The sequence below is a fragment of the Gracilinanus agilis genome, chromosome 3 (genome assembly GCF_016433145.1).
Source record: "Gracilinanus agilis isolate LMUSP501 chromosome 3, AgileGrace, whole genome shotgun sequence".
Lineage (NCBI taxonomy): Eukaryota > Metazoa > Chordata > Mammalia > Didelphimorphia > Didelphidae > Gracilinanus > Gracilinanus agilis.
In genome coordinates, this window is record NC_058132.1 from 16,404,096 (window position 1) to 16,420,499 (window position 16,404).

At 47.1% G+C, this 16,404-nt stretch overlaps 3 protein-coding genes across 3 annotated transcripts in view; all 3 read right to left on the bottom strand.

Moving 5' to 3' along the window:
- The window catches only part of LIM2 (lens intrinsic membrane protein 2), a 4,871-nt gene extending 3,416 nt beyond the window's left edge, over positions 1–1,455 (bottom strand). The window contains exon 1 of the mRNA XM_044671037.1: positions 1,281–1,455. Coding sequence (XP_044526972.1) covers positions 1,281–1,455 — 175 coding nt within the window. The remainder of the gene's footprint in view (positions 1–1,280) is intronic.
- A 1,717-nt stretch (positions 1,456–3,172) lies between these two features.
- On the bottom strand, positions 3,173–5,252 carry C3H19orf84 (chromosome 3 C19orf84 homolog). Its single transcript, XM_044667721.1, has 2 exons — positions 5,218–5,252; positions 3,173–4,016 (listed from the first exon to the last, which is right to left on the bottom strand). Exons 1-2 carry the CDS (start codon positions 5,250–5,252, stop codon positions 3,173–3,175), a joined length of 879 nt encoding a protein of 292 aa, XP_044523656.1.
- Positions 5,253–15,593: 10,341 nt separating this feature from the next.
- The window catches only part of LOC123240790 (transcription initiation factor TFIID subunit 1-like), a 50,420-nt gene continuing 49,609 nt past the window's right edge, over positions 15,594–16,404 (bottom strand). Inside the window, exon 24 of the mRNA XM_044668508.1 lies at positions 15,594–15,704. Coding sequence (XP_044524443.1) covers positions 15,594–15,704 — 111 coding nt within the window. The remainder of the gene's footprint in view (positions 15,705–16,404) is intronic.

Here is a 16,404-nt window from a genome sequence, read left to right on the forward strand (position 1 = left end):
AGAGGAAGGAAGGAAGGAAGGAAGGAAGAGGGAGGAAGGAAGGAAGGAAGGAAGGAAGAGGAAGGAAGGAAGGAAAAGGGAGGAAGGAAGGAAGGAAGGGAAGAAAGGAGGAAGGACAGAAGAAAAGGAGGGAGGAAGGAAGGAAGAAGGGAGGGAAGAAAAGGAAGGAGGGAGGGAGGAAGACAAGAATTTATTAAGCTCCAACTACATGCCTGACATTGCACTGTATGTTTTTCAAATGTTATATTACTGCAACACTGGAAGGTGGTTTTATAAATGAGGAAACTGAGGTAGACAAGTTAAATGACTTGCCCAGGGTCACAGAGCTAGTAAGTGTCTGAGTTTGAATCTGAAATCACATCTTCCTGACTCCAAGCGGATTACTCTATCTACTTTACCCTTTGATGCTAAGGGTCAGGGTGGAGGTGGCATGGTATACGGTATCAGGAAAGGCTCCATTGTGGAGAACTGGGCCTTGAAGGAAGGCAGAGCCAACAACCACAGACAAGGAGGGCATGTTCCTGAGGCATTGGGGGTAGCCTGTGCAAATCTGCAGAGTTAAGAGATGGAATGTCCTGGATGGAGGAAGCCAGTCATTCAGTTCTCCTGTAACGTTAAGTGTGTGGAGTAGTCATATGAAATTAACTGGGGAAGATGGGTTGGCCACAGGTAGCCGAGGATTTTAGATGGCAAACAGAGAAATTTGCTTTATGTTCTGGAGGCACTAGGGAGCTATGGCATTTTCTTGAGCAAGGAAGTGACACCATCAAACCTTTGCCTGAGGAAGTTGATTTGGTGGTTGGGGGTTAATCCTGGGTTAATAATAGACAATTCAAGTCTATAGAGCTGTTGTCTCTCAAGGTAGTAGGTGATGGGAATAGTTTACTAGAAGAAATTGTGGTCCAGAAGTAGTTTTTGGAGGTGGCCCAACTGGCCAGTGTGTGAGCCAGGACTCGTAGCTTTCTTGACTCCAGGCTGACGTTCTTTATGTAAAAGCATCGCTTCCGGTGAAAAGGCTGGGCTCGGTCATCTCTAAGTGTCCTCCCAGCTCTGGCGCTCCCTCTCCCAGGGGCCCTTCCAGCCTTGGCGGTCCCTGTTCTTGGACCTTCCCCGCTCTGACAGTCTCAGAATCTCTGGAGACCCAGTACCTGCCCACCCTCTCTGGCCTTCCCGGGTGTCTGCCTGGCCGGCTCCAGCCAGCAAGGCCCAAATGGCCGCGGTCCCGGCAGCCTGGGTCCCAGAGGCGGCCACCCCCACCTCGCCACCCCCCGCCCTCTTACCGATACTTTCGGTCTGCAGGTAACATTTGTTGCTGAGGCAGTAGCGCCAAAGACCCTGGTGGGCGAAGGCCCCAGACAGCCGGTACTGCATCCAGTGATCCGTGGCTGTGGCGACCACCAGGAGGATGTTCCCCACCCAGGCACAGAAGAGGCCCCCTCCCATGAAGCTGTACATGGTGTCCTGGGGGGCAGGAGGGAGGGAGGGAGAGAGGAGAGGAAGAGAGACAAGGTAGCTGCAGAGACTGGACGCAAGGGGGCAGGGAGGGGGGGCTGGACCCCCAGCCCTGGACGGAAGAGGGGCCTCATGCCTGGGGCTTAAAAGAGCTGGAGGCCCAGATCATCCCAAGGGCAGAGGCTGCCCGCCTGGGGCTCGGGGGCTTGTTCAGAGATTTTATGTCCCGAGAATGCCAGGGTCCTTGTAGGCTTGGCTTGGAGGGAGGCAAAGGTCCGGTGGCAGATGTCTGTGTCCCTGACAGTTTAGGAGCAGAGGTGCCGGACACCTGGGTCCTTCAGAGAGGTGAGAATGGAAGGACAGCAAGACGCCTGGTTCCCCAACACTTGAGTTGGGGCTGGGGGGCAGGGCTGGCCGTCTGAGGGTCCCGGAAAGGGCTGGGACAGGGAGCCTAATTACCTAAGTCCTTGAGAAGGCCAGAGTTACGGAACCAGCATACTTGGGTCCCTAGAGGGGCAAGGGCAGGGCCGGAGGTCGGGGGCAGCCCGATCCCTGGTCACTGGAGGCCGTGGGCTGGTTCTAGGTCTCTTGGGTGTCTACGCAACTGAGCTAAACACTCTGGTGTCTCTGGGGGTCCAAAGAGGGAGGACGCCCAGATCTCCAGGGCAGCAATGTTGGATGTCGACATCCTTAGGCTGTTGGAGCTGGGGTGGTAGACACGCCTGAGTGCCCGGCCTTCTGCTGTCTGGAGGGCGGGTTATCTTGGCAGAGCCCCGGGTCCCCAACATGGCACAGGAGGGGAGATCAGGGATACGAGTCCCTGAGGGAGTGGGAGCTGGGAATTCAGGCTAGTTGGGCCCCTGATGGGGTCTCCTGGAATGGGGGATGTTGCCCGACTCCATACCTTGGTAGCAGAGTTGGTGCTGAACCCTCCGATGATCACGTCCCCCTGGCGCAGACTGAGCCCCAGCCCAGCCCCAGCCCTTCCTGAATGCCCTCCCCTGGGTGCCCCCAAATCCCTTAACCCCTCGGGACAATAGACCCAGGCACCAGCAGCTTCTAGTCCCCAGAGTTGCTGAGTTGGCGAAGCAGGCCCTAAATGGGAGTTGCTGAGACAACTGATTTGGGGGGAAGGGTAGGTCCCCACACCCAGCTCCTCAGGGCTCCCCCTGCGCTTCCTTTGATCCCCCTCAGCTGATTTGTGACCCCCAGTTTTAGAATACTCCCCTTTCTTGGTTAACTCTCTGCCGCCAAGAAACAGATACCCAGAACCCAGAAATGACTAATCGGAACATTTTTATTCATGCACTGACACACCAGAATGCTTGGGGTTCTAGAGCAGTAAGAACTAAGGGATTGGGGTGTCTGGATCCCCGAATCGGGGCTAGAATAAGGGTCGGGGTGCCTAGGGTCAGGTCTCCATTAGCATAAACGTTTAGGGGAAACTTGGGGCAAAGACGCCTTCACCAGCTGCCCAGACCTGCTGGACAAATGGGGAAGGGGATCGGCCCTCGTGTGGGGGGCAGGAGACCTCCAGCCAGGGGCCGGGAACAGAAATGAAGGCAATGATACGGCCGTGGCCGTGTGGGTGGGAGCAGGGATGGAGATGGGGATGGGTTTGGGAGCTGCGGTGGGGATGGGGACGTCCAGGGTCTGCCCTACACCTGGGCTTCCGGAGGAGAGCATCTCCCTCAGCCTTCTCAGCCCACCTACAAAGCCATCAAGGCTGGCCAGATGCTGGAGAGGCGGCGTCGCCCGGGGGTTGGAGGGCCTGAGCTTCTGGGCTCTTCTCCCTCCTAGGATCAGAGCAGACCAAGGGAGCCTCTTGGGGGCCCGGGGGGGCAGGGCTCTCGGATTCCTGGTAGTCGGTCTCCCAGTCCTCATCGGAGGGGGTGGTGGGGGTGGCAGCTGGGGCTCTTGGACGGAGGTACTTGTTCTCACAGTCCTCCCTGGGCTGTGGCGGCAGGGCCAGCGGCCGGCAGGGTTGGTATTCCTGCTCCCACTCCTCTGGTAGGCTGGCAAAGGGAGCAGAGGTTCCTCGAGGCTGGTACTTGCTGTCTCGGTCCTCCCTAGGCTGGGGCAGAGGGGTCCGGGATCTTCGGCGCTGGCACTCGCTGCCCTGGTCCCTCGTAGGTCGGAGGGGCGAAGGGCGCCCCCTCCAGCTCTGCTTAGCGGGGCCCACAGGGGATTCAGGGCCCCTTCTGCCCTTGGGCCCCCCCTCCCCTGGCCAAAGGGCATCCCTTTGGCTCCAGCTTCGGGCCCAGGGCTGCTGTGGGGGCTCCTGGGCCAGCGGCTGATCCTGTGGCCGGCCGCAGCAAGGGTTAGGGTGGTAAGGACAGAGGGCTGGGGCAGACCTAAGGCTGTAGGCCCCAAGCAGGGCACTGTGGAGAAGGTAGGACAGGGCGTCTAGTCGGATGGGGATGGTGACAGCCGCCGGACCCTCAGGGAGCTGGGGCAGCGCCGGTCCCAATGCCATCACTGGCCCGGGTGCCATCTGGCTCAGGGCCATGGTCTGGGGGACAGGGATGGAGGCTGGTGACTTCTGGGGCTCAGAGATGCCACTCCTGCAACAAGAGACAACAGCAGGTCAGAATATGGCCTGGTGAGGGAGGGAGCCATCATAGCCCCCTTCCCTGTGCCGGGCCTTAGTCCCTCTCCATCCCCACGTGGGCTTCCTAGAACAGAGCACGTCGGAGCTGGGAAGGACCTTCCATGGGCACGTCTTGGTCCTTTGGCCTCAGAATCCTTTTCACTCTTAAAAATTACTCTGCAGCCTCCAAAGAGCTTTCATTGGCCTGTGTCACAGCTATTGATGTTTACCACGTTAGAAATAGAGACTTCTTACTACTATGGAAATAGTTTTGGCCTTTCAGACCCTCAGGATCCATAGTCTTTCCTTTAAAAAAAAAACCCTTAGGGGGGCAGCTGGGTAGCTCAGTGGAGTGAGAGTCAGGCCTAGAGATGGGAAGTCCTGGGTTCAAATCCGGCCTCAGACACTTCCCAGCTGTGTGACCCTGGGCAAGTCACTTGACCCCCATGGCCCATCCTTACCACTCTTCCACCTATGAGACAATACACCGGAAGTACAAGGGTTTAAAAAAAAAACCCTTAGCTTCCATCTTAAGATCAATTCGGTGTATTGATTCTAAGGCAGAAGAGCACTAAGGGGTCGGCAATGGAGGTTAAGTGACTTGTCCAGGGTCACACAGCTAGGAAGTGTCTGAGGCCACATTCAAACCCAAGACCTACCCTCTCTAGGCCTGACTCTCCATCCACAGAGCCAACTAGCGACCTCGGGAAGCACAGTCTTAAAACACAGAAGGCGGAATGTTAGCACTGGAAGGGTCCTTAAATAGCATTCAATTTAATCAGCACACCTCTTCTTCCCCCCCATTCTACAAAGGAAGAGAGAAGGAACTGACAGACTTGTTGTTCGTAGGGGAGGTTTCATTCTTTGTATGAATATCCTCAATACCGGTTAGTTTGGTGCTAGGCACACAGTAGGTGCTTAATAAATGCATATAGATTGGCTGAGCTAAGTTCCCTAAAGGAGTTGAGGCCAGAGCAGGCCTGGAACCCAGGTCCCAGGACTCCCAGCCCAGGGCTCAGGTCTCCATACCACACCCCAACCCCCTCCAAGCCTGTCTCTACTGTCCCTCGCGGCCTCTGTGGGTCGGTCGGGTTCTGCCGATCTCTGACCCTCTTCCCTCCGGAGTCTCCAGGACTCCATCTTTCTGGGCTTTGTCTCAGCTCAGGGGCGCTCACCCTCCCGACTCCGCCTTCTCCTGACAGTTCTCCATCCTGGAAAACAGGTTTCCTCCCCAGTTGTTCACCTCCAGCCCCGAAGGAGAGGGCTAGCCTCGAAACCTTCCGCAGGCACGTGGGAGGCGGAGGAGGTCCCGAGATCCTCAGCAGGCTTTCATGGATCAACCAATCAACGTCGTCAACCAATCCACGTGGTCAATAAATCAACATCAACCAATCGACATCACCGTTGGTTTTTGTTCTCCGCGGTATTAAAGGATGGACTTGCAAGAATTCCTATGGAATCCTCCCCTCAAAATGCTTACGTTCCAAGGGCCGGGGGGCCACAAATAAGGACCCCGTGGACTCTAACTCTGTGAGAGCAGGGACTCTGTTGTTTGCCTTTCTTTAGATCCGTAGCTCTTAGCACCGAGCCTGATTCCTAGAAGAAGTTAAATAAATACCTGCTGACCCACAACAAAATATATACAAAGTGAAGGCGCGGCAAGTAGGGTGTACAGCAGGAAAGGCCAAATGTAGGAGGCGGTCAGGTTCCGGAACTGAGAAGGAAGCTAGAGATTTGGAAAAGAAATGAGTATTCCAGGCACAGAGGACAGTCATTACACGCAATCCAGAAGGAAATTGGATTATTGGGTTCCGAAAACAGCTAGAAGTCCAGTTTGGACCAGAATTTGACAAGAGAAGCTTGTTTTAAGCCTAGAAAGGGCTTTAAATGCCAAAGAGAAGATCTGTTCCTTTCTGTTGATGTTTGTCAAGGCTGTATCTTCTGAGTAAAACACTTTGGAAGGCACTGAAGAAGCATCCCTGCCTTCAAGGGTCTTCAGTTCTTTCAAGGGATAACTCAATAAGAGATAATTTGACAAAGGATGGGGCAATTAGAGTCTAGGTGGATCTAGGAAACCTTCACAGAGGAAGTGGTATCTGAGATTGACCCTTGAAGAAAAATCAGTTTTGAGAAGATGGAGATCAGTGGGAAGGACTTGCCATTGCACACAACACACTCCGGAAAGGAACACTGGAATATCCTGATTCTTTAGATCCTCACTTCCCCCCTTATTGGTGTTGAAAAAAATATATTTCTTTTTTGGGTACTTTTACCCTAATTGATTAGGTAAAACTTAGGATAAGAAATTAAAGGAGGGGCAGCTAGCTAAGCTACATGGCTCGGTGGATAGAGCCAGGCCTGGAATCGGGAGGACCTGGGCTCAAATCTGGCCTCATACACTTCCTAACTGCATGACCCTGGGCAAGTCATTTAACCCATATTGCCTAGCCCTTTCCCCTCTTCTGTGTAAGAATCAATACTTGGTATCAATTCTAACACAGAAGGTAAGGGGTTTGTGTTTTGGTTTTTAGCTAAAGAAGTTTATTTAAAATGTCAAGGGTTTGTTTTTTTTTTTTAATATATGTGATATGTGTCTTCTATCACAGCATAGGGAATATGGAACTATATATATGTATATATATATGTATATATATGTATATGTATATTGCATAACCACACTGGTATAACCTCTATCAGATTATTTATTGCCTCAGGAAAGGTAGAGGAGAGAGAGGAAGGGAGGGAGGGAGAGAATCTGAATCCTAAAATGTCAGAAAACAATTGTTAAAAATTGTTTCTTCATGTAACTGAAAAAAAATTGAAGTTATACATCAAGGTAGCAACATGTTAATGAACTGATTTTGCTGGAGATCAGTCCAGATGTCAGGGAGGATCAGCTTTTTATAACAGAATTTGGGGGTTGAGATAGACAAATTTTGCTACATTCCCATCAGCAAAGAGGTAACCCATGCAGCTCAGATCCTCCCCAACTTCCCAACCTTTCACAAATAGGATTACATGATACTTCCCACATAGGTGGCCATGTGACTTGCCTTTGTGTCAGAGTAAATGACCCTTCTCCTCCCAACACTGAATTAACCAGCGGAGATGAGAACACAATGGGTCACTGAGTCCATTTTTTTTAACCCTTACCTTCTTTCTTCAAATCAATACTTTGTATTGGTTCTAAGGCAGAAGAATATTAAAGACTAAGCAATAGAGGTTAAGTAACTTGCCCCCGGTCACATAATTAGAAAGTATCTGAGGCCAGATTTGAACCCAGGACCTCCTGTCTCTGGGCCTGACTCTTTATCCACTGAGCCACCTAGATGCCCCCTCAATTTATCTTTTAATAGCAGAATCATGAGTATTAGAATTCCTGGACCCAAACCCCCTTCTCCTCCTCTTCCTCTTCTCTGACCCAATAGTCAGCCAATTGAGGCAGTGGATATTGGATGAGCTTCCTAATTTTCCCTACTCCCCACAACATTTCAATCCTTTCTACCTTCCTGTCTCAGAGAATTAAATGGTTCCTCCATTATTTTTGCCCAACCAAAGCTCTCCATCTATACCAGTGATTGTGAACCTTTTAGAGATTTAGTGCCAGGCCCCACCCCAAGACTGAGTGCAGGCTTACTCTACACTTCCCCTCTTACCCCACACAGGGGAGAGAGAAATTGATGCCATTGGGCTGCTGGTTGAAGGGGCAGGTGAAGTGAGGAATGACTTCAGTGAGTGTAGAGAGGAGGAGGGGTATAGCCCAAGTACTCTGCTCCCCTCCAGCTCTGCCGCCTGTGAGCCACCCATTTTATCCCCCATGTGCTCTCATTGGGCAGAGGAGTGGGTGATATGAAAAATGTTGTCAGGCACAGTGGAGAGTGGGAAGGGAGCAGCTCTGCCCAAGTCCCTCTGCCTTTCTAGTAATGAACTCTGGCAGGGGAGGGTGGCCACGTGCCCACAGAGAGCTCTCTGTGTGTCATCTTTGGCACCCATGCCATAGGTTCTCCATCACTGATCTCTACCATTCATCCCCAGCCCCTTTACCTAATTCTAAGATTTTAGTCTATTCCTCATCACTTCTGCTTTTATTTTCCTTCTCTCCTTTTCCAGTTACCCCTTTAGGAACTTATAGTACCAATAAGTTCAAGTCCTCTCTGAGCCTTAAAAAGCTATCTATTTGCCTTGTTACAAGAATGTTCAGGGTTCTTACTACGCAGGACACAGACAGAGAAACGGGAGTTTTCTCACTCCACAATGTGTTATATACTGTCAGTAGGTGATGGGCAATCCACATTCCAGCATTCCACAGATGCCATATATATGTATGTATAAAATAAACAATGGATTGATATATTCTTTTGCCTCCAGCTACCAGACCCAGAAAAATAAAAGAGATGTGTTTCTTATGAAGCAGTTTTAGTTAAGAGTAGATCCAGTCATAAAAGGAAAACATACTTATTAAACAACACAAAAGATTTTTAAATTGTGATAAAGATTATATGCTTGTTAGCACAGCCATTTATACTGGACCAAAGAAAAGAGTATCTTTATCAGTGAAGTCGGATACCATTTGTTAAGAGCCTATTCATGCTCATTAGATAACAAAGAGAAGAGGGTAACTTCCCAGAACTATGGAAGTCTCCCAAGTTCTTTTGTAGTGTAGGGAAAGAGGGTATTAAAGGAGACAGCATGTGTCAAAGAAATATCCCACAGAAAAAGAAACATAGCAAATATAGGACAAGATGGAGTCTGTTATGTTCTCCCCCAAATCCACTTAAAAAACCCTTCAACCTCTTCAAGCTACCTTCCCATCTCTCTTTGTCCCTTTGCCATTGTGGCCCCTGGGAAGGGACCCCCAACTTGCAAAGCAAATTCCTCTGACAAGGCTACATTAGATTTAAGAAATTTCATGGTTCCTACTCAACTCAAAACCCTGAGTCCTGAGCCCCAACCCATGCATTTACTTTTCTAGTTAGCCAGAGGACACAATTAATTCAAAGCAAAAGAATTTAATTAGTAATAATAAAACCTTCCCCCAGTAGCCTTTGGTCCATAGTCCTGTACAGAGAGAGACCGAGACTGAGACAGAAAGAGGGAGAGAGAGGGAGAGGGAGAGAGAGAGAGAGAGAGAGAGAGACAGAGAGAGAGAGAGAGAGAGAGAGAGAGACAGAGAGAGAGAGAGAGACAGATACAGAGAGACAGAGAGACAGAGGGAAAGAGAGAGACAGAGGAAGAGAGAGAGAGACAGAGACAGAGAGAGACAGAGAGAGACAGAGAGAGACAGAGGGAAAGAGAGACAGAGGGAAAGAGAGACAGAGGAAGAGAGAGAGAGAGAGAGAGAGAGAGAGAGACAGAGAGACAGAGAGAGACAGAGAGAGACAGAGGGAAAGAGAGAGACAGAGGAAGAGAGAGAGAGAGGGAGAGAGAAAAAGAGAGTGTATGGAAGGGAGAGAGACTTAGATATACCATATATCTATATTCCTACATATCATATAACTATATCTACCATATCCCAACCCCCAGGTGTGTATAGATATACCATCTGTTGTAGCATGTGCTCAAATAAGGAATATAGGCACAGAGATGCACGTGTAGGAAGCATTTGAGGCCAGGGCAAGAATGGAAGGGTGATTCATGTCTCCACTGCTTTGGGGCAGCCAGTGTCTTCTTGTGAGATCATTTCGCTGCCCCTCACCAGTCTTGAGGGGCAAGTAGTTTAGGCAGACCTGGAGCCTCAGAAGGCCTTTGATCCTTGTTGATCTCAAATGCTGTGAGGTCTCTACCAAACATCCAGTCTATGTTGGACGCTGCTCCCTGCTGGTCTTTCAATGGCTGCTCCTCAGCAGAACTGGAGTCCCTTCTGGTCACTGCTAGCCATGCCCTCACTGGAAATGAGGAGTTGTAGAGCTTTTCTGGGCTTCTAGGTTGTGGCTCAGTGGAAGTCTTTGGCTGGGGTGCTAGATCATCCTTACAGAGGGAAGAGTATTCTCAGCCATCAATCTTTTAGCTCAATATGCAAAGATGTCCTTCCCACCTTGCCTGCCATTTTCTGCTATTCTTTTAGAAAGGTAAGGCCTTGATGTATCCAAGTATTAGACTGGTGGGGAGGGGAACAGAGTCAACAGATTTAGGGGTGGAATTTCTGGGTCGAAGGGTATGTAAAAGCTATTAAAGCTATTAGCTTTGGGGGCATAGTTCTAGATTGCTTTCCAGGATGGTTGGACCAGTTGACAATTCCACCAATACTCCATTAAAGTATCTATTTTCCCATAATCCCTCCAGCTTTTGCCTTCTTTCTTTTTGTCAACTTAGCCAGTCATTGCCTATTGATATCTTAAATGGAATTTCTCTTACTTTTCGTTGACTCTAAAGTTCTCTGCATAGACACCATCATACCATCCACATACAGTGATAGTGTTGTGTCCTCATTGCCTCTGTTTATTGCTTTGATTTGTTTTGTCTAATTGCTATTACTGTGCTAGCATTTCTAGTGCAATATTGAATAATAATGGTGATAATAGACATCTGTGCTTTCCTATTGATCTTATTAGAAAAATTTCTAGGGGGCAGCTGGATGGCTCAGTGGCCTGAGAGCCAGGCCTAGAGACAAGAGGTCCTGGGTTCAAATCTGACCTCAGATACTTCCTAGCTGTGTGACCCTGGGCAAGTCACTCAACTCTCATTGCCTAGCCCTTACCACTCTTCTGCTTTGGAACCACTACACAGTATTGATTCTAAGATGGAAGGGAAGGGTTTAAAAAAAGTTTCTAGCTTTTCTTCAGTACAGATAATGCTGGGGGAGGGGGAATTTTAAGTTAATTTTTCATTTTAATTTTAAATTATTTTTAATTTTAATTATTATTAAATTTATTTTTATTTTAAATTGAATTTTGTTGTTTTTCAATTGGGGATTTTCTTGGCAAAGATACTAAAGTGGTTTGCCACTTCCTTCTCCTGTTCATTTTATAGTTTTATAGTTCATTTTATAGTTATAGGAAACTGAGACAAACCAGGGTGAAGTGACTTGCCCAGAGTCATACTATTAGTATGTGTCAGAGGCTGGATTCAGATTTAGATGCTCCTGACTCCAGGGATAGTATTCTACTCACTATTCATCTAGCTTCCCATTGAAATATATTCTAGTTGTAATTTTAGGTAAGTTCTATTTCCTGCTATGCTTTCTAGTGTTTTTTTATCAGGAATGGGTATTGTATTTTGTCAAAAGCTTTTTCTGACTCCATTGAAATCATCATGATTTTTGGTATTTTTTAATTAGCAATATGGCTTCTGTTTTCATAATATTGTTAATGTTGCTGGGAGGGAGGGAGGGTGAGCAGAAAAACTCAATTAAATGAAAGAAGTGGAAGTGTGTTCCTCCTGCTTCAGGAAAGCAGATATATAAAACTCAAGGGGATGGGCAAATGGAAAAACTAACAATCTGATGACAGCACTGGAAAATATTAGTAGATCTACTGAGTCACCACTCCATGCTTGTCTCCTGTGCATGTGCCCCACCTCGACAATTACTCTGCACAACTATTCTTCCCAGCAATGATGGGGATATTTGTGGGAGAGCACACTTTGGTTCGGGGTGGCAGGGTGTTTATGTGGAGGGCAGAATTTCAAATGGAACTCTCTGACTATGCTATTACATTCAGTGTTTTTAGTTTGAATTCATCTTACCTTCTGGCAAGTGAGTAAAAGGAAACACATCACTTGGGGCTCATGAGGTATGATTTCTTGTGGATGTGGAACCACAGAATAATTTGAACCCCTGCTAGCTTTCCTGGTGGGCCATTGTGAGAGAGTTCTTAGCCATGTAATCTGTCTCTTGACACTCTCTAGAGACTTCTTTCCAAGGTCACCAGTGATCTCTTGGCCACCAAAAGGAATAATATCAATTCCATCCTGTTTGTCTTAATTAATGATTTGCCTCAATAATTTTATCTTTAAAAGGTAAAGGAAGGGGCAGCTGGATCGCTCAGTGGATTGAGAGCCAGGCTTAGAGGCAGGAGGTCCCAGGTTCAAATATGGCCTCAGACACTTCCTAGTCATGACCCTGGTCAAGTCACTTAACCCCTATTACCTAGCCCTACTGTTCTTCTGCCTTGGAACCAATGCACGGTGTTATTTCTGAGATGGAAGGTCCAAGGGTTTAAAAAATAATAATAAAGGAAGTATTCACCTTAAATCCTATTTTAGCCAATAAGAAGGAACTGGTGGATCATGTAGAAATGATGGAAACCTGAAAAGAAGTAGACATTTCAGAAGAAGAAAATGGGACATGGTGTGACAAGCACACAAAATACGTAGAAAGCAAATTCATGAGGCAGGTAGAATTTCATGATCTCAAATTCAAGAAGGGAAGTCAGTCCAGGAAAGGGAAAACTCTCACATATTCAGTCCTGAAAATACAGAAAGAAATAGCTTTTATACGGTAGAAAAGGGAGAGTTTTCTAAAGGAATGATCTATGTGGTGCAGGAATTTACCATCCAGCTAAGATTCTGAAGGGACACAGATAGAGTTGCATTATGATTAAAATGATCTCATGAGACTGATCTCAGGTATGTTTCTTTTTTTTTCTTTTTTTGTTTGTTTTTTTTTAACCCTTAACTTCTGTGTATTGGCTCCTAGGTGGAAGAGTGGTAAGGATGGGCAATGGGGGTCAAGTGACTTGCCCAGGGTCACACAACTGGGAAGTGTCTGAGGCCAGATTTGAACCCAAGACCTCCTGTCTATAGGCCTGGCTCTCAATCCACTGAGCTACCCAGCTGCCCCCTCAGGTATGTTTCTTGACTGTATCAGGCTTATTGGTTAAGCCAGCATCAGGACTGAGAAGGTGACAGAGGTCTTCATGGCTCTCTTGGACCAGGGTTGATCTGAGCTGGGTCAGGCAGCTTAATAAATAGATTTTTAGGAGCTCATTATTCAGCCTCTCCTTTGAGCATTCCAAGGCTTCTTTAATTGGTGAATAGCTAATTAAGAGGTGGTTGGTCAACTTATCCACCCCTCCCCATTCCTAAATCATGGGAATCACATACACAGGAGAAGAACCTCGTCCTCTTCATCTATTAACCAAATTCTGTTCAAAAGAAAGACATTCCTTGGGATTCCCAAGGACAAAGAAATTGCCAAAAGACAAAGAAAATACAAAAAGCTGCTGACTGGCTGGTATCTCTGATCCAGATCCCAGATACAGGAATACACAGTCTTTCTCCCTAATATATAGGAATTAATATAATTAATTCTCAGAGTTGGAAGCAAGGGCACATGAAGGAGAACAAGAGTGACAACTGAGATTTCTTTGCGTAGCTCTGTAATTTTCCTAGAGCATCCTGCATTTATTGTCTCCTTTAAGCCTCACAATGAAACTGAGAGGAAATTTATTACTATTTTCATTTTCCAGGTGGGAAAATGAGAGTTAAATGACTTGTCCTTGGTCACTCCACTCTTTTTGTTTTGTGTCTTTTTTTTTCTTTATTCAAAGATATTTTATTTTCCTGATTACATGTAATGACCATTTTTCACAGATCCAAATGGTCTCCCTACCTCCCTTCCCTTCTTCCTCTCAGAGATGGGAAACAATTTGATCTGGATTATACATGTGTTACCATGCAAAACATACTTCCAGATGAGTCATTGTTGCAAGAGAATATTCATATGAAAATAAGATCCCCAAATAAAACCATAAATAAACGAATAGTCAGACAACTCTGAAGACTCAGAGGCAGGAGCAGAACCCATCCACGTCTTCTTGATTTCATTCAGGAAGCATTTATTCAAGAAATCGCAAAGTATTCCAGTATCTTTGCCAGGAAAACGTCAAAAGAGATCACGAAGAGTCAGATGTGGCTGATAGAACTGAACAGCAAAATGGTCCAGCCCTGCTCTAGGGCTAGGATACGAAAGAAAGGCAAAGAACCCTCCAAACACTGTACTCTGTTGTAGTCCACAAGGATGAACGCTGAGGTTCCTCAAGGAAATTGCATGGATGAGCTGAAGTCATAGAAACATTTATTACAACGACAAATTGCTATTTCCTCTTTAATTACAAGAAAGATTAAATAAATCTATGCTGAGAATTTTTAAAAAACTCTTCGCCTTCTGTCTCAGAATCAATTCTGTGTATTGGTTCCAAGGCAGAAGAGGGGTAAGGGCTAGACAATGGGGGTTAAGGGACTTTCCCAGGGTCACACAGCTAGGAAGTATCTGAGGTCAAATTTGAACCCAGGACCTCCCATCTCTAGGCCTGGCTCTCCACTGAGCCACCTAGCTGCCTCCCTATGCTGAGAATTAAAGAAGGGACAGGAGAACTTCTTGAAGTGGGCCTGAGGATAGGGATGGATAAATGAAAGAAGAGAAATCCACTCAATTCTTTTTTTTTTTTTTTAATTCTTACCTTCTGTCAGAAACAATGCAAGTATTGGGTTCCCAGGCAGAAGATTTAGGCAATTGGGGTTCAGTGACTTACCCAGGGCCACACAATTAGGAAATATCTGAGGCCAAATTTGAACCCAGGTCCTCCCAACTTTAGATCTGGTGCTCTATCCCCTGAACTACCTGGATGCCCTGAATTCTTATTTTAAGTCTGTTTTCTCTCTTAAAGACAATGCTCTTTGGACTGGTCAAGTGAATAGAAATAGAGAACAAAGGCACTAAGGGAATTGGTTATGTGGGGCATGGAGAAGATTCTCAGGCAGCTAGAAAAGATGGTCTCTGTGGTCTCTTACAATATTGACCTGTTGCTATTCTGTGAGTGTGAAACCCAGAAAATAAGGAGAGATCACCTCCTTCCCTTGAAGATTTCAAGCCTGGGAGCAAGCGAAATACTGACTTTTGTGAGTCAGGTGGGACCCCAGAGTGCCTGCTTCTGCTTCTCATGCAGAGATTCTGAGGAAAGACCCACAAAGCTGGAAGGACTAGTCCAAGCTTTATGCAGGAACTGATGAACAGAAACCCCTGCGATAGCACCTTGCCATGGACAGCGAGCATCGGGGGATATGTCTATCATATGACTTTGTTCTTAAGGCTTTTTGTGTGGCTTTGGGGGTTTTTTACAGAAACTGCTAAGACATTCAGGATGTGGCCGAAGTAGCAGAGTGTGAATGTTCGACCATGATCAATAGCTTACTGTGTCTCATTTCTGATCTGGCTGGGATAGATCCCCTAACAGCAGCCATGTTCCTTTTAATCTACATCAATTCTACCTATAACCAAGAACTACTTAACCCACCATCCAGCCCTTCACGGTCAGCCTGGAAAAGCTTCATGCTCACCTCTTCTATGATGCATTGAGGGGGAGGTAATGGGAACTACCAGCTCTGGTTCCTATAATAGTCATAAATTCTAAGCACGTAACACACTGACGGTATAACCACACTCACGACCCAGAGAAAGAACATTTGTCCAAACACATTGCATGGTTTTAGTTTCATTAAGGAAAATTTCTAGGTTCCAGGAGTCATTGCCTCTCAGTGGTTCGCCTCTCCGAGATGCTCCTCCATATCCATGGACAGACAGAGCCTCGCAGAGCCAGCCGTGATAGCCTTGTTAGCACACCGTGTTAGCATGATAGCACACCCAAGCTAGGTCCTGGTTCTCGTGTCCCCGATGGGAGCCGATTCCATAGCAATCTGCAATTCCTAAATCGACAAACTGAACCTTCAAGGTGCAAAAAGAGCCTGATGAGTAACCATTCAGCACTAAAGGGATTAATTTTAATTAACTGATTAATTAAAAGCATTAAATTATTGGGCAGAGAGAGTCCTTTCACTAAGTAAGAGTGCCAGTTAGTCAGGATTTGGGGTTCGTGCCATGGAGCAAATAGGCTTTATCAAACTATTGGCAATGTGCCTCTTTATGGGGAACTAGAACCCAAGGGGCTGTCAGTCCCCTAGGTTGGGGGTGCTGCCACTGGCCCAACCAGATCCCTCATTAGGTGTAGCACCATTGAATTTGTTTGGGAGACTGGAGTCCGTGGCATTTAGGGCACCCATTTGTGCCACCAGTACCTTGGATTTAGGGAAGGCAGATTGTTGATCATTGCCCCATTTCCCCTCTGTCCCTTTCCTAATAATGGCATACAGTGACATAAGTACCAAGCAAGATGGAGGCTAAAAAACTGCCAAGATCCCAACAGTCTCAAAAAGGGTTACAACAAGGTTTTGAGCAGGTAGAAAAACTTAGTCATGTGACTCTATTTTGTCAGATAATAAACTTTATAAAATATAAGACTTGAAGTATTGGACATTAATTTAAACCTTACAGAAGGGAAGGGAAGGGAAGGGAAGGGAAGGGAAGGGAAGGGAAGGGAAGGGAAGGGAAGGGAAGGGAAGGGAAGGGAAGGGAAGGGAAGGGAAGG